The sequence below is a fragment of the Girardinichthys multiradiatus genome, chromosome 14 (genome assembly GCF_021462225.1).
Source record: "Girardinichthys multiradiatus isolate DD_20200921_A chromosome 14, DD_fGirMul_XY1, whole genome shotgun sequence".
NCBI classification, from domain to species: Eukaryota; Metazoa; Chordata; class Actinopteri; order Cyprinodontiformes; family Goodeidae; genus Girardinichthys; species Girardinichthys multiradiatus.
In genome coordinates, this window is record NC_061807.1 from 24194263 (window position 1) to 24218153 (window position 23891).

A 23891-nucleotide genomic window follows, 5' to 3' on the forward strand; every position below is an offset into this window, starting at 1 on the left:
TGTGTGACATAAAAAGGCCTGACTTCTAAGGTCTCCTTGTTGAAGAAATACTGTGAGAATTAAATGTCTAATTCTAATAAATGTGCACACTCCTGCCACCGCAAGCTATGATCTACATTTGAGTTTTTAAAGACAGCTTTGAAATAAATACAGAAACAGAAATAGTGATGGTGTTGTTGCTTACAGGCAACGGTTTGGCGACTCCGAGCTGCACCTTCCCAACCTTGGCTCCTTTAAGGGCCTGGACGGCATCCTCAAGGGTGGCATTCTCCAGGTTTGTGTCGTTCACATACATGAGTCGGTCTCCTGGCAGAAGTCTGCCATCCATCTCCGCGACACCGTTCGGAACAAGCGAACGGATCACAATCACTGTCTTGGAGGGGTCCAGAGGGTCCTGATGGTAAAAACAGTAACATCGCACGGTAAAATCCATTGTATTAAAAGTAGAAAGAAAAACAAAAAAACACAGCAACTAAAATTTGTACCCACCTGGTAGTCCAAAATACTGAATCCCAACCCCCCTTCTCCCTTTTCCAGCTCGATATTCTGGATCTCCATCTCCCACATGGCCAAAGGCGATCCAATCGCCTCCTCGGTCACTGTATCCTGTGGCTCTTCTATGTCGTTCGTTTCAGAAACTTCAGAAACCAGTGCACTGCTGAGGTCTATGTTATTCTGCAGGGAGAGGAAAAGCCCAAAACCACAATGAGACATCAGACCATCCTTCCTTTCCCTCCCAGCCCACAGGCTCCTACCCTCTAACTCTGTTTGTGGATCAGGTTTCTGGAAGGAGTTAAAAAGGTGAAATATCTCTGGGATGCTCAGGTCTTAGAACATTATCACAGATAAAGCTACAGATGAAAAAGCACTCTCCCAAACAGGGAAGCTGTATTTGATGTCTCATATCTCTGTGATGCTGGCAACTGCTGAGATATTGCTGATGAAACTGTTTCTAATAAACTTTAAGCCTCCTATTCTTATCACTAAGTCTTAATCTACCAATATCAATAAGAAAAGCCAGAGGAGCCACTGACAGTCCGGTTCAGCTAGTTTTCTTTTATGATTCAGGCTTCAAATTGTAGGAATATGTTTTATAATACACTACTGAAACCATATAGTTTGCTGTTTCCACAGAAACAGCAAATATTTTGTTCTGAGAATTTCAAAAAAGACAAATAAATGACTCTACCTTCAGTTTATACTCTTTGACAAAAGGCTCAGGTTCTGGTTGGACTACATCCATGTCCATCTGGAGATCTGGAGAGGGTCTGCAGCATGTCATGTACACACAGACTGGAAGTTCCTTTAAGATTCTCACCACTTCTTTGTGGGTCTCTCCAATCAGAGAAATCCCATTGACCTAAGCAAGAAGAGGTCAGTGTTAGCATTATATTTAACCCCATAGAGACACTCACAGCCCTGAGGCAGACTCCATTATTTGTTTTTTGTTTCAGGTCCAGTATAACTGCTTCTCCTCGTCTCCTCATGATTCAGATGTATTGTGCCTAAAAGTTCAATTCAATTCAGTTTATTTATATAGCGTCAATTCACAACACATGTTGTCTCAAGGCACTTCATAACAGTCAGGTTCATACATTCAAATTAATCCTAACCATTGAACAGTACAGTCAGATTCAGTTATTTATTCAAATCGGATAAAAAGTTTTTCTATCTAAGGAAACCTAGCAGATTGCATCCAGTCAGAGACTTGTAACATTCATTCCTCCTGGATGAGCATGTAGAGACAGTGGACAGTCACTGGCGTTGACTTTGCAGCAATCCCTCATACTGAGCATGCATGTAGCGACAGTGGAGAGGAAAAACTCCCTTTTAACAGGAAGAAACCTCCAGCAGAACCAGGCTCAGTGTGAGCGGCCATCTGCCACGACCGACTGGGGGTTTGAGAGAACAGAGCAGAGACACAAAGAGAACAAAGAAGCACTGATCCAGGAGTACTTTCTATGGGAAGGAAAAGTCAATGTTAATGGATGTAGCTTCTTTAGTTGTTTCACCTAGAAAGAAAGATCAATTTTGAGCCAGTTTTCAAGGTTAGAGTCTGAAAGAGAGCACATATAATTAGTCACAGTAGAAGCTCAGCCAGTAGCCATGTCTAGGAGAGAAAGGGTTAAACACTAAAAGACAGGGCCATGTGGATCATCGGTAGAGGGTGAGCATTAAGTTGTTGCCAGCAGAAGCTCGGACGATTCCCCTCTCCAGAAAGGTGTCATAGGTAGACACAGAGTCAGACCAGGTGTAGCTTCTAGGAAGAGAATAGAGAGAACGAAGTTAAAAGCTGAAATAACAGCAAATAATGCAAAATTGGAGAGTAGTGTGAGAATGTAGCGAAGAGGGTGAAAGTGGTCATTATGTCCTCCAGCAGCATAAGCCTATAGCAGCATAGCTACACAGATAGTTTCAGTTCAGATTATTTAGTTAAACGGCGCTTATTTGCAACAATGTCGTCTCAAGGAACCCCACAAAGGGTCCCACTGATGGTCATTGTTATACTAAAAACCACAAGGATTGGGATACCTCTCTCTGTCAGATTGATCACAACCATCGGAAAAGAAAAGGGGTCATACAGGTAGCAGAAAGTGCCAAACTCTAATATTTGAATTACAAACCAATATTCCATTTGGGTTGTCAACGAAGTTTAAGCTTAAAATACTGGGTCTAGAACTGCCAACTGCTCCCTCTAGCAGTAAACAATTATCATCAGCTTATCTTTGAGTCGCACCTTTTCTACAGTTACACCTAAACAAACCACATTAACACAGAGGTCTATGTCTTACAGACAGTGGTAATTATTTCACATTCTCGCGGCAAACATATATTTTATTTGGATTGGGTAACACAAGTGGGTCCTGGAACCAGGATTCTTCTCATTTTTCATTTCAAACTTTCAGACCTTTACAGTCTTAAATTTGTAGATGTGTTTCCTGCAGTTTTTAGACCATTCTCTATATTGCAACATAGAATGGTAGTCTGGTCTAGTGTCAATGATGCCAATGATGCCTGTTTGTCAGATTAAAAGTACCTTTCGAAAATCAGAGCCTTTAAGTACGTTTCTTTAAGCCAAATTTCAGTATTAAATATGTTTTTTTTTTTTATTGGTCAGATGTATTATTCTCATCCTAAATGTCGTGTTTTTAATTAGCTGTAAGCAGAAAATCATAATAATCATAATATTTAACAGGAACAAAGGATTGAAAACATCAGTCTGTGTAATTAATCCATTCAATATGTTTCACTTAATGAACTGAGTTATGAAATAAATAAACTTTTCAATAATATTCTAATTTGCGAAATATGACGGTATATCTGCCTATGAGTGTGTTTATGGAATTAAATCAATAAAATATATCTGTACATTGCATTAACTATGCATTCACAACGAGACAACAGGTAGATGCATCACCCTGAATCAAACATTGAGGACAAACTGGAGTAAAGTAAGTTAATTAGAAAAATATGTCATAACCGTATCTTTGTGCACAGATTTGCAACACGGCTTGGAAAGATATCGAGTCTTTTTAACTTCCCAACATCCTTTTTAACAAAGAAAGTATGCTACTGAAGGCATAAAAAATTATTCATTTAACAACTGTAGTCATTGCAACTAATCAATATCCTGCAACATGCCATACTGACTACGTTCTTTTTTATTATCTTATCTTACTGTAAATAACTATCTTTTATAAATACAGCTGTCAAAAACTAAAATGTGTACATTTTGTTGATTCAAGCTGTGAGAACGTAACTACTTTATTGACACGACTTCTCTGGAGAATTTGGTAACAAAACCAGTTAATGTTTATTTAATGTTACAGCAACCATTTTTACAAAAATAATTATCAATACATAATAAAAGATATGAGGGCTGTTCAAAGCATTTACAGCCGGGTGACAAATACAAATATTAAATCATATAAAAGTATGAACAAAAACTCAAAAAATAAAAAATAAAAAATCAATGCGAGAAAAATAATCAATTTTTTTTTAGCAACAGTTTACCTCTAGCAGTTCATCCCCACTAAACAGCTTTGCACAGCGGCCGACTGGCCCCTCAGGAAGGACTGAACGGATGTAATGATGACCACCGCTGGCCTCCAGACTGATGCCCAGGCCGCTGTTCTCAGTGAACTTCCCCACCTGAGCCACCTGCAGAGGAAACAAGGCAAAATAACACATAAATAAGACCATATGGATTTTTTCACATATTTGATTCCTGTATGATGCTCAATATCTTTCACGTCTATTTAATATGGTAACAGGTACCCTTATAAATGACGTGTCCTTACCACAACTTCATTATTTGGACCAAGAATCTCTTGCCATTTCTTCATTAGTTCTTCTTCTTCAGCAGGTGTCAACTTCAGCCCTTTAAAAACAAAAAAACAAAAAACAAAAACAACATTGTTACGATTATGACCACAAATTAACATTACGATTCGTCACAACGTCCTAATTGTAAACACATTTTAAGTATTTACATTCAGTTTTTTTAAAACATCAATACTCTTTCATATGCTGCAGCTTAAATATCTAACTTTTCCGGACTTGTTCCCATCTTAGTATTTCTTCCAATTGTGTGCCTGTGTGGTCCTGTAAACAACGGGCCTTATCTATCAAACGTGCCAGCAGCAGCCCCGCTGGAGAACGACTGGAATAATCCAAGCCGCCTACCGTGTTTGTCTTTTGTTAGATGATCCTCGGCAGAGCTGACATCAGATCCCTCACTCGTTGTCTGGAACTGCTTCTGAGCCGCGGCGGCTGCAGGGACACGGTAAAACAGTGACGGGTGAACAGAAATACGATTCTTCTCACAAGAAGCAGCAAATCAGCATGCATTAGACGCCTTTGTTCTCTTTACTGATCTCATTTACACCAATGTTGCAGAAAAATTGGTGCAGAACTACAAGCGGATCAGGACTTGGTAAACGACACGCTGAATGAATTTTGTGCACAAACAACAATTAACTTCTAATGAAACCCAGGAAATGCTTGGTAAGGACTCAACGTCAGCTTGTTTTCAGGACTAAAACAAAACAGGTAGTCTTTGTATTTTTTATTAAAAGAGCAAAACAAATTGTTCTACATTGTAAAAAGATCTATAGTACCTTGCAAAAATATTCACACCTGCAAACCTTTTTATATTTCACCTTGTTAAAACCATAAGACTCTATGTTATGTGATCTACTATCAGATGGAAGGTGTCTGAATATAAATGCACACCACACTTTTAGGTTTTTTATTTGTAACAAATCTTGAAAACCATTTATTCTTCTTCTTCCACTTCATGATTCAGATCTGCTTCCTATTGGTTTATCACTTAAAATACCCTGTAGGACCTGTAAAAGCCCCTGTAACACTTAGTATTTTGCTTCTATTCATGATCTTTAGTACAGTATTCATTCATTTCTATATTTTGAGATTATAGCCTGATATTTTGAGATAAAGGTACATATTAAAAAAAGGGAGGTATTTATTCTCTCAGGAGCTATGTAATGATTTCCCATTTGAAAAACGCAGTTATTTTTATTAACATGTTTTGTTTTTCTACATCCCTCTGTCTCCAATGCTACGTTTGTTGTAAGTTGCAGACTCTGCTGCATTAACTGAGTGATAGCCCAGTTTTTCTGCACACACATGTAGTCCTATTAGTTACGAACGCTGAGAAGTCAGTTCTCAGTTTGACAAACAGTCCCACTGGAATCCGGACCGAGCTTATGTAGCATTTGATGCTAAATCAATTTATTCCTGAGTAAATGTTTAATTTTACGATTTCTGTTGCATTTAGTGTCTTATTGCTTGCTGTATTTCCTAATTCTGGAGCATTTATTGTTACATGAAGAGGCTTACGACAATCAACAAATGTCTGCCTTACTGTTCTCTTGCCTTTCCTGTTCTCAGGAGTGACAATGAGAAACAGGCTTCATGTCACATTTGAATCCCAGGGAAAAATTGAAGTCATGGATTAGGAACTAAAAGCTTTTAAACACTTTAATCAAGCGAAAAGGTTAGGCATAAAGTAGAAAAATGGTGTTGTTCTATTTTTAGCTGTAATTGTTAGGAGTGCTAATAAGTGCAACACAGGTGGTTTTACTAAAAAACATTATTTTTTTAACGTACGATTTAAAACAATTAAACAATACACAAATTAAATGTGTATTCTTTTTTTTTTTCTTAAATATGCCCCTGCAATATAACATAAATAGATTTTTATTCATTAAATAACTATATAAAGTTGTGTTTCTGAGTTTTATTTTAAGTCTGTGTTATCTGTTGCGTACAACTCTGTCTTAAAGTTTTTGGGCAACAATTTCCCCACGCCAAATCGAATTACTTCCTGTTTCTATCAATCCTTGTTGACACTAAGCCACTTATGCAAGTTGGCGTCTTGCTTCTGTAAAACCCTGGAGGCTCTGACATTACAGCTGGAGACAAAAAACCTTTCACTTTACTCCCTCTCTATCCTGATTAATGGTAAACTTCTAAAAATAAAAGAAGCTTTTAAAACAAACATGGCACAGATTAATCCTGTGCTGCGCCGCTCGTTAGGCAAAAAAAATGGAGTCATAGTTAAAGGACTTGAAACTAAGAATGAGAGTGACTGTTTTAGCTCATTTCCAACTTGGCTCTACAAAAACAAAAATGGTTTCACAAATGGCACAGCGCTGCGGTAAAAGATGGTATGGTTAAGAAACATTATCCATTTATTAGAATGTGGTGTTTCTAATATAATCTGCACAATTTTAGAAATGTGATTTATCTCCATTCATTATATTCATTAGATCCATTAAATGGAGAACAAGAAAGCTAGGTTCAACAAACACAAGGGTTTCTAATAAATCCTTTAGTTTCTAAAGTTGATCAGTGTCCAGAAGCTTTTAAAGTGTGAAAGTGAAACAGCGTCTCTAAATATGACATGAAAACGAAGCCTGCTTCCCTTAGCCACTCTTCCAAATGAGAAAGACATGAGAACAAGCCATTCAAGTAAGGCAGATGTGTATTGAGCTTCAGAAGTTGAGCAATGGCTACAAGAAAATATGGACTCACCTCAGCTGTACCCTGTTAGATACTATTTTTATGCCAACAGTTTTTTTAGGCATTACAGAGGACACCCTTTTCTGCCCTATTATCAGAAATGTAAACATTAGGAATCAATTTGTAATGGGACAATCCAGGGAAACAAATGATGAATATGTGAAAAAGTACAATGAAGGATGTGTGAAACTGTGGGTCTGTTTCTCTTCCCAAGGCTCAGGGAACCTTTAAAGAATACAGGGCATCATTATCTCTTTGATGGTCTCTGCCAAAAAAACTGAAAATGGATTTTGAAGGAATCTTTCACAAATTCAAGCTTCAATAGAAAACCTGGGGGGTGAGCTGAAGAGAGGATAGTAGAGAACTTGGATTCTAGAGGATCTAGAGAGACTGTGGAAGGAGAAGAAGTGAAATGTCCCTGTTTCTGTGTGCCGTAAGCTTGTGAAAGGTTATAGGTCAAGAGGTGCTGTCCTGGTAGCATAAGCACAGTATCAGTAGCAGGGGTGCAAACTAGTGTGGCACCAGTGACTTTGTAAAGACAGCAAAAGTATTTCTTAAAGTGGGATTTTTTTCACTCCGCTGAATTTCCACACATAAAGTGGACACAAAGCAAACATAATAAAAAAACAAAACCAAAAGCAAAAAAAAAAAAAACAGAATCTATTCTCAGTCACAGATCACTCAAAAACAGGCTGACAACAACAGATTGGATTCCTTGGCAACTTTTACAGCTTTGTCTGCTTGATTTGTCTTATTGGCTGGTAAAATGCTAGTCATTTTTTAATAGCATCAACGAAAAATTGTAACAGAAAGTATTAAACACAGTGCTGCAGAAAGAGATGCTACTGACCTTATTGAGGTGCAGCTTTTACTTCTTTTTTATCCTGAATTTATATGTATATTGTTGAGGAAACTGATATTAAATTAAGGTGAATTTATTGTAGAAAAATACTTTATATATGTTTTAACATTAAAGTTTCTAACTATAACAAAATAGCATGTGATGTCTGATGTCAAATAAAAAATGAGAAAAAAAAAATCTGTTTCGGAGCCATGCTCACACGTAAAATAACACTTTTCAATATTAGGATTAGCTGGAAAAAAAGATTTATTTTTCTTATTTGTAAGTACTTCTTTCTTCCTACCTTGAGCGGGCTGCTCCGCTGTACTCTTCTCCGACTCCAGCTCCTTTATGACGGTGGCGGTAGTGGGGATGGTGGTAGAAGGGGACAAGACGGAGACGATTGGGGTCAAGGTGGGGGGCTCCTCCTCGTCGGCCCCGAAGCCCCGCCGGATCAGCTTAAGGTGGACTGTCTGGCCAGTGTGTCTGAGCACTTCCACTGCCTGTTGATTGGTGTATCCCTGGATGTTTACGCCATCCACCTGCAGGGGGCGATCATTTGGTTGAACCAGTAGAATAGATTCTTGGAGGGAATGCTATATTGGAAAATGCACTCTTGCTTGAAGGAGATGAAATTTAATTAATTTAAGAGTGTGTAAACACCAGAGGCTATACAGAAAACACACCGAGTATTCCCAGCTCTCTTATTTAATTCAATGTTTCTCAGATGGGCAATAAATTTAAGTAATTTAAGTAATTATAAGATTCTCACAGAGCAGCGTAAAACAAGAGGAATCCGTCTGACCATTATGAAAACAATGCACCATAAAAACCCTCAGTAAGAATATTGAAAACATATTTTCTCAGCTTGCTAATTAAACACTTCATTACATTCATGGTTACAAAAAGCTGCCGGTATCTGTAAACTGTGAATTATTCAAAATTATGCATCTCATAACTTCCCTCCACCGAGTGAGTAAATGCAATAACTGTAACACAAAACACAACCTGCACTTTTCCCTGCATATTTTAGCCCACACCAAAGGAAAACAGCAAAAACAGGCCTTCCTTCCAAGGGGAACAATCAAAGTACTCACAGCGATTATCTGGTCTCCAACATGGATACGGCCATCCTGATTCACGGCGCTGTCTCTTGTTATGCTCTTTACAAAGATGCCAGAGGGCTCTAGGGTGGGGTGGGGGGGTCAGGACAAGTTGTAAAATTAGCAGGTGTTACTACAGCATTTGCTCTTTATGTTGTGGCTTATCTGCTGTTTGCAGGCTAAAAAAACACACACAAATCAATGCAGCTGAAAAAGGACATTTAGTAAAGCACAGACGAAGATCTTTGGTCTTTTATATATTTCATGTAAACCATTTCAATGTTGCGTTTCAGCAGATATTTTATCCTATTTACCTGTGGCCGATTTACAATTTTGAATATCAGAAAGATGCAGAGGAATTGAATTGATAGGGTAACCCATGTATGTCATAGGTTTTGGACTTTCAGTTTTTACATGTTGCCTGTCTCGTTCCTGCATTTGGGTCAGAGGAAAATTCTTGTCAGTACATCTCTAGTAGATAATCTGTAGAATGTCTGCATACCTGCTGCCCAACTCTTGGACTGAACCAACTCAGAAAGAGAAGAAAGCCAGGGTAAAACTAAAGTCCCTAGTTCTTTTCTCAAATGATCAGACGATAACTTTTGAGTTGAGATGTGTTCAACAACATATTAGGAAGGAAGAAATTAAACTTTGGGAATTACACGAACCCATCCACGGTCATGGAAAACAAAACAATCTGTGCCGTTATTGTTCTTTTAAACCTAAATGCTTTCAGCAGGGTAAAATGCCCACCAGAGGAAGAAAGGCGATGTTTATAAGAACATTTCTGGCACCTTACAGAGCTGCTCCTAATTTAGTCTTTCTGATCCTACTCTCTCCCAGCTAGTAAAGAGGATCTCACCAGTATTAAAAATTGTAAATGTGTGCACAGACGTAGCACCAGCATCTCAGAGGGACAGTTGTAAGTCCACAGGCTGGAACAAAAGTCCCCCTCTAAAATGTTATAACTTCATTGTTTATTCATTTATACAAGTTTGTTTTCTTTTTGTTCTGTCTCACACAAATACGCCACCTGTTTAAATGTCGATATCATGTCATAGGTGGAATGATGGCAGCCACACTAAATCTCACCTGAATTCTTATCTCCAACATAGCCAGCAATAGTGATCCCTAGTCCCTGTGCGTTCTTGGTAAGGTTCACATCAAATGCTTCAACCTCCTCTTCTTCACCCCCCTGTTAAAACAAACAAAAATATTTACTAATCTTTGCACCATGATGCTGGTACAGAATGGACATAGAACTGCAGTTTGAGGCATTCCTGAAGAAATAATATGACATCGGAGTGCTTTCAGCGGAAGTAACTTACTGTTGTATAAAATTCTTTTTATCTGTTTATATAAAGATGTCTCAAGGTTTAAAACTGTTCGTATAAGACAAGAATTGTATGTTTGTAGTGTATGGCTAAAAGAGCTGTGGAAATTTTCCCTTTTATATGTTTAAAGGGAGTCGACTACCATCAACTTTTTGGTTTTTGGCTGCCAAAAAAAAGGCTCCCAGTTAACAGTAACTATATGTAACCAATTTAAAAAAAAAATAGCTATGTCACATGGTGTTATGTAGAGATGCTCGGTGAAATTGGATAATTGTTCAACTAGATTGGCCCTGACTGGTGACGGTCTGGTAAGAAACTGAGAAGTCTGATATTTTTCTGGTCAGTCAAGGTACCTGGTCAAGTTGTCGTTTTGTTTGGTCTTTGAGTAATTCTCATGTTGGGTCATGTTCTGTTTGGTGTTTGTACAAAGGGTGCACCGATCGATCGGCCAGCCAAGCTATCGGCCACGATTTCCTTAATTTTGGCTGATCAGCGATAGGCTGATATTTAAATGTAAAACCGATTTTGTCCATCGATCTTATCTACTTGTCTAACCTGTTGTGCAAGTTTTGTTTTGTTTTTTAAAGATGAAAAATGAAAGACTACAGGAACAGCGGTGCTCTAAACCTTTGATCTATATTTCAGAGCACTAGCTCATGTGCAGGTAAAACAAGTTTATATTGTTTCACGGGTATTGTTCGATCTTTTTCAATAAATAGGATTAGAATATTGAAGGTATTTTGTGACCGTATGACACCTGATAGTGTCAGTTATAAAAAAAAAAATGGAATCGGCAGGTCAGGCATTTTAAATGATCGATGATCGGCCAGAAAACGGCAATCGGTGCACCCCCAGTTTGTACAGTTTTCTGGTTTCTGGGTGCTCGTTTCTGTTGAGCCATTCTTCCCAAATCATTATCCGAGTTATCATGTTTCATCTTCCGGATTTTGGACTTGGTTCTACTTTTCGTTTGTGTTGCTTTAACTCTCCCTTGTGCCTCTCTGCCTGCATTCAGGTCCTCTATTCAACACACAATACTGACATTTTTAGCATCAGTGAGGTTTTAAAAATAAGGTCAGAGACTTTACAGAGATGCAAGTGGGTATTTAAAAGGAAACTGTATTTAACACAATGTGTAGAGACATGTTTACGGTTTATTCAGGCTGCAAAAGAGTGAGAGAGTGCAAAACTTAAAGCATTAACAGGAAGGATGAAAGCAGAGTTGCTCTGTTTTATCCTTTTACTGTTACGGAATATGATGGATGTGGAAAAGTTACAAGCCTTTATCTGTTGTCGCTAGCCACACCAAGTGTTTTAAATGCAGGGAATTTGGCTAAAGTAGCCATGTTGGAACAGCACAAGAAAGCACAAACTAAATAAACATAATGCATGCAGTTTGAAGGGGTGCAATGCATGGCGTAGCAGCAGAGCATCCGACCCATATATGGAGGCTCCGGTCCTCGCCACAGCTGTCCCTGATTCAAGTCCTGACCCTGGCGAGCCGTGATGCATGTCTTCCCCTAATCTTTACCTCACTTCCTGTCTGCCTACTTTCAGATAACAAAAAAATAAAGGCTACTAGTGGCGTAACAAAAAAAAAATTTAAAAAAAGCATGCAGGTTGCAAAATCAAAAAACAAGAGTAGCTGTAGTTTTTTTTTTTTTCATCCAACACCTTAAACGTATAGGAATAGCACGAATCCAACTACTGAGATAAGAAAGAACAAATATGTGATACTGACCTTTGACTGACAGAGAACAGAATCAATAAAACAGTGACAACTTTCAAAACCTAGGATGTAGCAAATGTTCCGTTGTGGTAAAGAACATGGACCATGGTGTAAACTCTCATCTGAAACTTTTAACAAGCACGGCTCCAACTCTGCAGTTAAACCATTAAAGGACTCACTAAGTAAAGCAGATGGAATGCTGCACAAAAATGTAGACGCGGTTTCAGGTTTTCTTTTTCGTCTTGAGCAGTCTATCTTGCAAATGCTTTGATACCACAAACCATTTTTTAAATTATGGACAACTAACAGCACCGTTTCAACTTTACTTGAAGCAACAGATTTTCATTCTGGCTGTGAGGATCTGTTTAAATTAACACCTTAAACTAACATAAGTGAGAAGCAGCTCACCTGAAACTCCCTGCTGCCTGTGATGCACGTCAGCCGGTGGGCTTACAAGGATTTACACTGTATAATTACTGAACGATGATAAGTATACCCTGCTGTAAACTACTGCTTATGGTGGAGCTATTATATGTATTCTGTGCAAAGGGGACTCACTGCTGTAGTCGGTGACATAGATACTGGTGACATTTTTTTACAAATTAATAATAACAAAATTATATTTTATTGTAACATATATTTTCACATACAATTATGTATGGAAATCACTGCATGTAAAAAAAATGTTTTAAATAAAATAATTTTTCTTAATGTCGATTATTCAATATATATTGCTGCATGCAGTACTAAAAATATAATATCAACCCTACATTACAGCAGTAATGAGGGGTTGAGGATGCAACACATAGAAAGGCACTGATATGGCTAAAAGGACACTTTAGTTGATTACACTATTGTGAGTAAAAAGAAAAAATCCCGTTTCCAGCTGTACTTCAAAGTTTTAGTGAAACAGACTCATTTACCTGCTGCTCAGCAACAGTGGGGAGCGCCACTGACATGACGGCAGACGGGGCCTCCTCCACAGGTCCCCTGGTCACAACCAGCTTCACCCTGTTGCCACACTGCCTGAGGACCTGGGCCACCTGCTCACTGCCCATGCCCAACAGGTCGGTGTCTCCGATTCGCAGGATGTGATCGCCACTTCGTAAGCGTCCATCCTGTGATTAACAAAAATGTGTTTTGATAATGCTAACATAAGGAACTTTGAACAATCCAAAACCCAACTGAGATACACCAGTGAAATCACCTGATCTGCAATGCCTCCAGGGAGTATGGTTTTGACAATAACCCCGGTAGTTTTTCCTCCAACGATACCAAAGCCGAGACCAGTGCCATCGTTTACTAACTCAATCGTCTCCACATGCTGCCACTGGGGGGCAAGCATAATAATTTAGATACAATGCATTGGGTTTAATTGCCATAAAATGGGAACATTTCAAAGATGCTGTCTGAATACTTAAGATTCTGCAAAAAACAAAACTAAAGTCTTGCATGAATACTTATACCTTGCTGGAGTGGGCTGACAACGTGCTAGCAGCAGAGGGTGTGCGCGACACCACTGGACTGGTCAGCTGAGGTATCGGCCCTCTGGCCACAGTGAGCTGCACATTCTCTGAAGCACTCTGCAGGATGTTGATGGCTTGTTGGTGGGAGACAGTGTGATCTAGAGGCTGACCGTTTATGGCTAGGACCTGGTCCGCTTCCTTTAGCTTCCCGTCACTTTTAGAGGCAAAAGACATCACGATTGGATGTGGTAACTTGTGTTAGATTACTTATTACTACTCTGCTCTTTTCCATAAAATTAGGTCCCTACAGATGTATGTTTCATGTCATTACAGATTTTTCAGGACTTAAATGTGCTTAAAAATCCATGGCTTGTCATCCTCTAAAAAAAACAAATTTTAACAAAAGTTACCTAGTCCAACTTTAATTTTGAATATGTAAATGCAAGTATTTAAACACCGCCATGTTTAAAGCTCCTTACATACCAATGGGCAACACTTCCTGGTTGAATTTCTTGAATAAAGATTCCCAGCTCTCCACGGTTCTCACTCTTTAGTCCCACCACGCTGAAGCCGAGACCCCCTGACACCGGTTTCTGCAGCTCCACGTGTGCCACGTAACGACCCTGTGTCATAAAAACACAAACGTATAGAACTTCAAAATAACCACTCAGAGAAACCTTGGGATCGATTCTTTTCTTGTTTAACAATGGGTGTAAAATAAATAAAAAGCTATACTGAGTGGAATCTCAAAAAGATTTCAGATGACCAACATGAAATTCACAAGTATTGAGCAAATTAGTTGTCTCCCCTTCAGGTAATTCTACCTGAGCCATAGAGTGGATGATATGCTCAAATTCTTCCAATGAAGTTTTGCCATTGATATGTGAAGTTGCTGGGATGTCTGAGTAGGATGCATGGCTGCCGTTGGCTTTGTGATCACTGAGGTCACTTCTCCTTGATGGTGTGTCGCTTCCCTGGAACAACAAATCAAACAATATATAGAGCGCTTTTTGAAGCACTCGTGTCATGTTACAGCCACAAACGGCAATGTGTTTTCTGGGGATTTTATTTGATGGAGCAACACAAATTGGTGCCTAATTATGAAGTGGAAGAAAAACGATGCATACATGCCCTTTACTTTGACACCCCAAAATAAAATCCAGAACAATTGCCTTTAGACTTGATCTAATTAGTAAATTATGTCAATATTTGTCATTTAATCTCAGTATCATTCCAGCTGTTCAATGAAGACCTCAGTGGTTTGTAATAAACAAAGCATGAAGACCAAGGACCAAAGCAGACAATTCAGGGATAAAGTCGTGGAGAAGTTTAAAGCAGAGTTTTAAACAGTATTCCAAGCTTTGGACATCTTAAAGAGAACCTCCCAAGACATGGCCGTCCACCTAAACTGACAGGCCGTGCAAGGAGAGCATTAATCAGAGAAGCAGCTAAGAAAGGACACAGCAAACATGTGGAAGAGGGTGCCCTGGTTAGACAGGACCAAAAGTGAACTTTATGATCTACTAGCCAAATGCAAAGTGTGGAGGAAAACTAACTGTGCAAATAACTCTGAACACACAATCCCCATTGTGAAACATGGTAGCAGCATTATCATGCTGTAGGGAAATGCTTTTCTTTTGAAAAACAGGGAAGCTGGTCAGAATTGATGGGAAGATGTATGAAGCTAAATGAAGGCCAATCCTGGAAGAAAACCTGTTATGCACAGCCAGAGCTGCAATAGAATGGTTTGGATAAAAGCATATCCATGTGTTAGAATGGCCCAATCAAAGTCCGGGCCTAAATACAATTGAGAATCTGTACCGAAACTCTAAAATTCAAGTTCACAGATACTCTAAAAAAAACAATAGGCAAAAATGTCAGTCAGTGTGACTTCTTCTGCAAGGCACTATATAGAAAAATGTAGCATCCATAAAATAATATAAAACAATCTGATCAAGGTATGAAGAAAACCAAATTTTTTAAAGCTGTAATGTTCTATCCCCTCACTTCAAATACTTCAAACTAGCTCAAATGTTCAAAACATTGAGTTAATACAATAAAAGACAATTAAAAGCATAAACATAACAGGAAAACATCACGGCTCAGTCCTGTTGTGAACGTAAACATTTAAAGAGTTTAATTTTAGAAGCCTCTGAATGTGGGCTGCCAAAAACCACTGGGACAGTGAATAGCTTGTTATCCCACCACGATTAGCTGGATCTGTGGCCGTCTAATCCCTGAGGAGATAATGGCTCTTAGCCGATGTTCCAACAATGACTCGGCTCCAAATATTTCTATGGTGGAAGGGAGGGGAGGGAAGCCATACAGATTCTGTAATATGCTCAGGTTTTAATTACTACGGCAGCTTTTAGCTGTGTGGCAGAGGAACTGCACAAAGAAGAGAACTTTGTAAAACAACGCTTTCCTGATTTTATTAGTCGAACAGGTTTGAACTGAATTCAAGAGGACAGACATAAACTCAAGCTATCCCTGTTGGCTTCCTAAATCTGCATCTGGAACTTGTTCATGATGTCTCTGATAAATAAAGTCCTAGATTAGTCTTCAGCAACAAAAATCTCCTTAGCAGGATGCATCAGTGCTGCAAACCACACCCTGCGGGCTGGTATAAGTTAGTGTAGCACGCGGCTAAGTTGCTGTCCTCATGTGTGAGCTTTGTTAGCCGAGGCCCATCTAAGAGGATTAAAGTTCCAGTTTTTGTTCTTGCACATTTAAGAAATTGTTTCTGCCCCACTTCACATAGCAGCGGCAGCAGTACAGGCCTCTCTCTTATCAAGGAGCCGGGGCCCCGTCGCCATGGCGACGTGGCTCGAGCAAGGCCTAACGAACAGAAGCCAGAAGACAAACTGAATGCCTTTGTGTCTGGCCCTCTTCTCAGAACAAAACACAACATGCCTCTCTAAATTGCTTCTGCTTTAGGGAGCCAAACAAGCGCAGTTGGGTCCGGATGTAATATAAAGATGTGAGATGCATTCGCAGATTTACGTCTTTTATGAAAATATGTCTCTTTGGCCTTGGTGAATCTCAAAAAGGTGGTTCAGCTTTAGATCTGGAAGAAATCTATGATGAAGAGAAAAACTTCAATCACCAAGGCAATTTAAAAAAAAAAAGACTGCCACAACGCACTTTATGATCGAATTTCTGTAAATGGGGAGGGGGGGGGTCTCATCCCAGTGCCTCCCACTGCATAGCTCGCATATTTTCTCCTGCTTCTCAAATACTTACCCTGCTCCTTTCAGCTCTGACTTATGAGCTCTTTACTTCTACTGAAATCCACTCTCAGTAGGGAAAATCACCTCAAATAGAACAAAAATGAGTATCCTATTGTTCCAACTATCTCTGCTCATGTAGGCATCTTCTATCTGGCTTGTGTGAACCCTGACAGCAATTTGGCCACAGAAAACACAACTGGGCATAAATAAGGACTGGAAGCAGAGGGGTAAGAGAACGTCTTGACGTGAGGCAGAGAGGCTGCTGTGAAGAGAGCGGAGATATGGGAAGAGGAATTCAGGCGGAACATGGATGCCGAAAATATTCCAGCTCTTCTGTATTTAGTTTTTGATGATAAAACATAAATTACCTATTTTAGATCAACTTTTCTCATATCCATAAACCATGACATGCCCTTTAAATAAAGACTGCAAGCAGAAAAAAATAATTTTGCAAACTTAATAAAAAGAAATAAATATATATACATTTTCAACCCATTTCTAAAGCATGTTCAGAAAACTTTGCTGATTACGCTGAAATTTTATTTATTTATTTTTTATTTCAAAATTTCTTATGAAAGTCCAGGCACTTTTATTAATAAAAGTATAAATACCATGTGATCCGGAGGCCAATTTCTGCGAGCTGCTGTTCAAAATGAGAACAAGAGAACATGCCAACCCAGTCACTCCAGGAAAAATGTATAAGAAAAACATTTTACCAAATCATTCTTTAAAAAACAAATGTAAACTTGCAGAGTATACTCCATGTTACTGCGGCTTTAAATGAAACGGTGTTTGATGGTTGGATGAGAGTAAGGGTGTATTCACACCAGGAAAGTCCTTTGGTCTGGACCACAAGCGAACTTTATGTTTTTCATTTGGTGTGGTTTGTTTTCACATTGTACTTTTTGCAAGTGAACTATTACTTGTAAACAAAGCCACGCGGGTGACAATCATTGTTCCCATTGGACAGAAATGGGAGCGGGACAGAACACAGACCCGGAAATTTAGGAGACGTGCTGCGTGCAGCACCTCTGTTCTGCATATTTGTGCCGTTATTACAGCTGCAATATTATTGTGAGAAGAGCAGCTCATTCAACACAGACTTTGAGACGTTCCATTTATAATGTTGGAACCCCGTCGGAGAATGTGTGCTGAACGCCGACCTTCTCTACGTGCCTTGTCCCACAACAAGCCAGTAGCGTTGCTAAGCAACACACAGCTTATCAGGTATGATTACCTTACAACACACACCTTTGCTACCGGCTACGGTGGCTTTTTATGTCCAAAGAGACGTACGCTTTTTGTAGTTGGTTCGGATCAGGGCCGGTTTGTATTCAGACCATAAGCGAGCCGCACCAGAGTCCGTTTGGAAGCCCACCTCAAAAAGTGGGTCTCGGTCCGGTTGCTTGGTGGGAAACACGGGGGAAACTAACTCTGGTCCGTTTAAAGTGGAACAAAGGTGGCAAGTGTGAATACACCCTAAGATTGAGCTTTTCTGTAACAAACACTACAGGACGGTCTGGTGTTGGACGACTGTTAAGTCTGGTGGAGTATCCATGGTCCTGGCCTCAGTCAAAAAGCTGAAAATGTGTTGCTACAGAGTCTCTCAGCAGGATAATCACCCAAACAGCAAAATTAACACAAAAACGGTTCACCAGAGACAAAATCAATGGGTGTGCACCATTGCCCTGAAGGAGGAGAAATAACTGACTCAATCTAAGGATATGACATATTTCTCTAAACTTAGCTTTCCTGTGTCATCTGTGACATCCCCGCCCAGATATCTCTGTTACTTCCCTGGACTTCTCAGTGTTCCGACTCATCAGTGTTCATCATCCTACCTCCTTCAGTTGCTCTGCATTTTCCCCACCAGCTGCTCCACATCTCATCTGCTTAGCCCTTCTAGTTCATTGGTGGTTTCCCACAACACCCCTCTATTTATAATCTCTGGTTTTTGTTGCTTCCCGCTGGATCCTCCTGGTTACTACCTGCTCCATGTCCGTTGCCTTCATTTCTTTGTTCATCTGTGAGTTTTCTTCATTTCATCACCATGTGGCTCCCACGCCCTTGCCTGCACATTGGTCCAGCAAAGAACCAGCTTTACATGACAGCATAGATAGGAGGCCAATCAGTGTAATATTACTTTCATCAAATAAATTCTCACACTTTGAAAAGTCCCGAGGGTGTTGTTTTTGGACTTTTTTCAGGCTTTCACTAAAGAACAGTTTCCATTTGGCAACTTGGACGTAAATCTTGGTGTGATTGCTTGTCGCAGCGATGACCGTCCTTCTGGGAATGTCTGAGAGATCTCTGAAACTCATCCAAAGCGACCATAAGGTCCTGGATCCACACCTCCACCATGGACCATCTCTTAAGATTATGAAACAGACTTTTTGCAGCCATTTCCACATTTTTGCAAGTAGTTCCCTCTTTAAGCTCACAGATCTTTATTGTTTTTGCTCTGATAGGCATTTGTACAGATAAAAAGAATTTTGCACTTTGTATTTGCATGTATAAAATTGTACATGAATTAATTGCTATTAAGTGCTTTTTATTGGTTAATATAGTCCCACATTCAGAAAGTTAAATATTAAACTTGTGCAATTTGTAAAAATGGCAGAAAATCTGCAGATTGTTGGTGAATCCTTACGCATTCTAGTGATGAGTTCGGATAGTAGACTGCAGTATTATACAGTGCCTGGAAAAAGGGATTATTTTCCCTTAACATTTTCAGATTTTGTCACATTAAACCACAAGATTTTATGTATTTTATTCATTTCAACCCAGTTTCATATCCCTTAATGAAATCATGTGCTACCTTGACTTCCTTCAGATGTTTGGCTTCAGAAGTCAACTAGATCAGATCAACTGATGTCTGTGGCAAGACTTGAAATTTGCTCTTTGCAGATGCTCTCCATCCAATCTGACGGGGGTGAGCTATTTTGCAAAGAATGGGAACAGGTCCAGTCTCTGGAGGAGCAGAGCTGGCAGGGACATATTCTACAAGACTTGAAGCTAAAGGTGGTTCCACAAAGGCATGACTCCATAGGGCACAGTTTTCAGATTTTTATTTAGAAAAGAAAGTTTTTATAACCATGTATCCTTTTTCTTCCACTTCCCAATTATACACTCCTTCTTCTTTGTTTGTCACATAAAATAACACAAATACCACTGAAGTTTCTGACTGTACTATTGTAACGACAAAACACTTTCGCAAAGCATCCTGATGTTGGATGCCTTAGAAAGTAATAATTGCTCTTATGCTGCAGTAAAAATAATGACAACAACTAAGCATTACGTTGCTTCAGTAACAACTCCAGCAACGAAAAACAGCAGTTATATCAAACCTGATCTCTGAGATGCTGGACAGACTTTTGCAAGGCCAGGATCTGGTGGAAGAGTGGGCTTTGAAGCACCGATCTGAGCAGACTGAGCTTCTCCTCGGTGGGAACCTCCCCCCGCTCCTTCAGTTTGGCCTGGAGACGCTCCACCGCCTGCAAGGCACGCTGTGTATCTGCAGGCCGTCGCATATTTCAGTAACAGAGCCGGCCGGAGCGCAGGAGTGGAGGCAGGGAGGAACCGGCGTGGGAGAGACAGTTCTTTATTAGAAAAGACTGCGAACGGGTTGGGTGGGAAGTTAAGAAATGGCATAATATATTGTTTTTTGTAGGGCATTATGCTTTTGAAAACAGCATTTCACTTAGTTTTTTCATTTTTACTTCTGTATTTCTGACATCAATTTATGCATAAAACCCACAAGAATGAATGGATGGATATCCACAAACCAGGCTTAGCTAAGGCTGATTGGTGCTTAACAGACCTTACTGTATCAAAATCATGTCGCCATAGGTTTTGCACCAAAGCAAAAACTCAATTTTTAACGCTCCGCATGCTTACTGAAAAGCTCTGCTTCCTTTCCCTGCTGCTAGGGTCAATGGTGGGTGCACCTGAGAGCAGAGAATGGCTATCAGGACGAAGAGATAAGAAAAGCAGGCTCTCCGCTGTTTGCTTGCCGGAGACCACATAAGCTCCACAAATCAAGTGACACCAGAGCGGCTTGTTAGCAAGGAAAGGCCGGCCAGACGCCTTCTGAGCAAAAATAAAGCAATTTCTGTAGCTGACCAACTGTGACTAACACCTAGCAGGGCACGCACAATGGTCCGGAGCTCCCCCTGCACTGAGAAGCTTTGTTGTTGCAACAAAGATTGCAAATAGGGCAATAACACTTGAGCTTCAGCAGATTTAGGTTTTTGTTCGCTTGTGGTTCTAAGCATGCAACTGTGTCGATCGTCTTTGCCTCGATGTGGATAATGAAGAGTCCTACTGGCCCGTGATATGCAGCCATTCTTAGAACAACAAAAACACAGTGATCCAGAAGCATGTTAAAACTATTAGAAAAGCACAGATTACTGTTCTGTAGGCCGACCTAGACGGAAATATACCAGCTGTCGTTTCAAAAGGAACTTACAGCCTGCAGCCTATGTTACTGAGCAGCAGACATACAGGGGTTAGACAATGAAACTGAAACACCTGGTTTTAGACCACAATAATTTATTAGTATGGTGTAGGGCCTCCTTTTGTGGTCAATACAACGTCAATTCGTCTTGGGAATGACTTATACAAGTCCTGCACAGTGGTCAGAGGGATTTTAAGCCATTCTTCTTGCAGGATAGTGGCCAGGTCACTACGTGATACTGGTGGAGGAAAACATTTCCTGACTCGCTCCTCCAAAACACCCCAAAGTGGCTCAATAATATTTAGATCTGGTGACTGTGCAGGCCATGGGAGATGTTCAACTTCGCTTTCATGTTCATCAAACCAATCTTTCACCAGTCTTGCTGTGTGTATTGGTGCATTGTCATCCTGATACACGGCACCGCCTTCAGGATACAATGTTTGAACCATTGGATGCACATGGTCCTCAAGAATGGTTCGGTAGTCCTTGGCAGTGACGCGCCCATCTAGCACAAGTATTGTGCCAAGGGAATGCCATGATATGGCACCCCAAACCATCACTGATACACCCCCATGCTTCACTCTGGGCATGTAACAGTCTGGATGGTACGCTTCTTTGGGGCTTCTCCACACCGTAACTCTCCCGGATGTGGGGAAAACAGTAAAGGTGGACTCATCAGAGAACAATACATGTTTCACATTGTCCACAGCCCAAGATTTGCGTTCCTTGCACCATTGAAACCGACGTTTGGCATTGACATGAGAGACCAAATGTTTGGCTATAGCAGCCCTGCCGTGTATATTGACCCTGTGGAGCTCCTGACGGACAGTTCTGGTGGAAACAGGAGAGTTGAGGTGCACATTTAATTCTGCCGTGATTTGGGCAGCAGTGGTTTTATGTTTTTTGGATACAATCCGGGTTAGCACCCGAACATCCCTTTCAGACAGCTTCCTCTTGCGTCCACAGTTAATCCTGTTGGATGTGGTTCGTCCTTCTTGGTGGTATGCTGACATTACCCTGGATACCGTGGCTCTTGATACATCACAAAGACTTGCTGTCTTGGTCACAGATGCGCCAGCAAGACGTGCACCAACAATTTGTCCTCTTTTGAACTCTGGTATGTCACCCATAATGTTGTGTGCATTCAATATTTTGAGCAAAACTGTGCTCTTACCCTGCTAATTGAACCTTCACACTCTGCTCTTACTGGTGCAATGTGCAATCAATAAAGACTGGCTACCAGGCTGGTCCAATTTAGCCATGAAACCTCCCACACTAAAATGACAGGTGTTTCAGTTTCATTGTCCAACCCCTGTACGTTTGTACTAAACCTGCTTTCTTTTTAAGACTTTCTTATTGTCCTAATGCTTCCTTTGATTTCATTTTGAAAAACCACACAGGTTATTACAGATAACCAACTTTGTGTCTTCTTCAGTATTTAAAAAGTTTCACTGCAATGCTTATACAAGAGAAAATTAGTCAAAGAACTGTGGTGTGTTCACAAACTGGTAAATGCAGCCTATGATTATGGTTTCTGAACAAGCAGTGGAAAAAACTGGATGAAGAGTCTTTTTGTATGGTCTCTTAATATTTTATCTCCCAGGACCAATAATAAAAATCGCTCTTTGTCCTTTGATACCTGTAAATTGGGTATATTCCTGGACCAAGACAATAATAGATAACTTGTTTTTATTGGACAAAATGGAAGACTTCTCGACAGTTAATGACACAATCATTTGCTGGAAAAACAGTTTGATTTGTGAGAGTTTTGCTTGGGTTCAGACACAGACGGGCCAGAAGAAAATATAATTTGGCAAACTTTGGCTTTATTATGCAATTTCATTTATTTAGATGAGCTGAAAAGTACGTTTCAAAAGCTGTGACAAAAACTGGACCACATGTTTTGAAGGAAAGAAGTTGGCAGCACCAATTCGCCTTCACGCGAGACAAATCAATCTTCCAAAGGACAGACAAATAACGACACTTTTCACAACATTGTAAGAGATGGCAACCCCGGCGGTTTTATCCACATGCCTTGAACTGCGTCCAGAGCCTCTTACACTGCGTCAGGAAACTCAGCAGGAGTCAAAATGTGCAAAGTGCTGCCAGCACAAAACGTGAAACGCAACTCATTTAGCAAAAACCCCTGAGCAGAAGTTGCACATTTGAAAAATGAAGACTGGACTCTAGGATTTTGCTGTTATAGTAATACTTCAAACATGTAACTTGAGAGAAAAAGAGAAACTTACCGATTGTATCTATCATTTTCAAAACCACCGGGTGATCATGAACTCTTCTCCCTTTATTCAAACCCTGAAAATGACCAAAACATTAAGTTAGATCATCAAGTTAGATAGTTTCCACATTCATTTTACTTTAACTGCACCTTAGCATAAACAAAAATGACCAAAGGAGCCCAGATGGTAATTTGTATTCTTGACACACGAAACAGAACAATGATGTATTCCCCCACTGTCAGGATCATAACTACCTTTTCAGAAAACATCAGCATAAAAAAAGCTTTTTTTACATCGAAGCTTCAACTTCTCTACGTCTCAAGAAGAGCTTATTAATTGTTCATGTTGACCTAATCCTTCTGTGGATGAATTAAAGCCTGATAGGTAATTCATATTCTTTCCACCCTCAGTCAGAAAAAGGGTTTAAAATGGCGGAATAAATCCATTT

The 23891-nt window shown here is 39.9% G+C and overlaps 1 protein-coding gene across 13 annotated transcripts in view; it reads right to left on the minus strand.

The window, feature by feature from the left end:
- LOC124880379 (multiple PDZ domain protein) overlaps positions 1-23891 on the minus strand; it is a 76811-nt gene that overhangs the window by 49037 nt on the left and 3883 nt on the right. For 12 of the 13 annotated variants that reach the window (XM_047385444.1, XM_047385441.1, XM_047385439.1 and 9 more), the window contains exons 2-17: positions 23456-23519; positions 20098-20264; positions 14345-14494; positions 14004-14143; positions 13521-13734; positions 13262-13384; positions 12978-13172; positions 10084-10186; positions 8986-9074; positions 8193-8430; positions 4687-4773; positions 4302-4381; positions 4015-4161; positions 1190-1360; positions 490-675; positions 185-394 (exon numbers count right to left, since the gene is read on the minus strand). In XM_047385444.1, the coding sequence (XP_047241400.1) occupies positions 185-394; positions 490-675; positions 1190-1360; positions 4015-4161; positions 4302-4381; positions 4687-4773; positions 8193-8430; positions 8986-9074; positions 10084-10186; positions 12978-13172; positions 13262-13384; positions 13521-13734; positions 14004-14143; positions 14345-14494; positions 20098-20264; positions 23456-23471 (2316 nt within the window). In that variant the 5' untranslated portion in view covers positions 23472-23519. The remainder of the gene's footprint in view (positions 1-184; positions 395-489; positions 676-1189; positions 1361-4014; positions 4162-4301; positions 4382-4686; positions 4774-8192; positions 8431-8985; positions 9075-10083; positions 10187-12977; positions 13173-13261; positions 13385-13520; positions 13735-14003; positions 14144-14344; positions 14495-20097; positions 20265-23455; positions 23520-23891) is intronic. The other variant, XM_047385448.1, reaches the window with a different exon arrangement.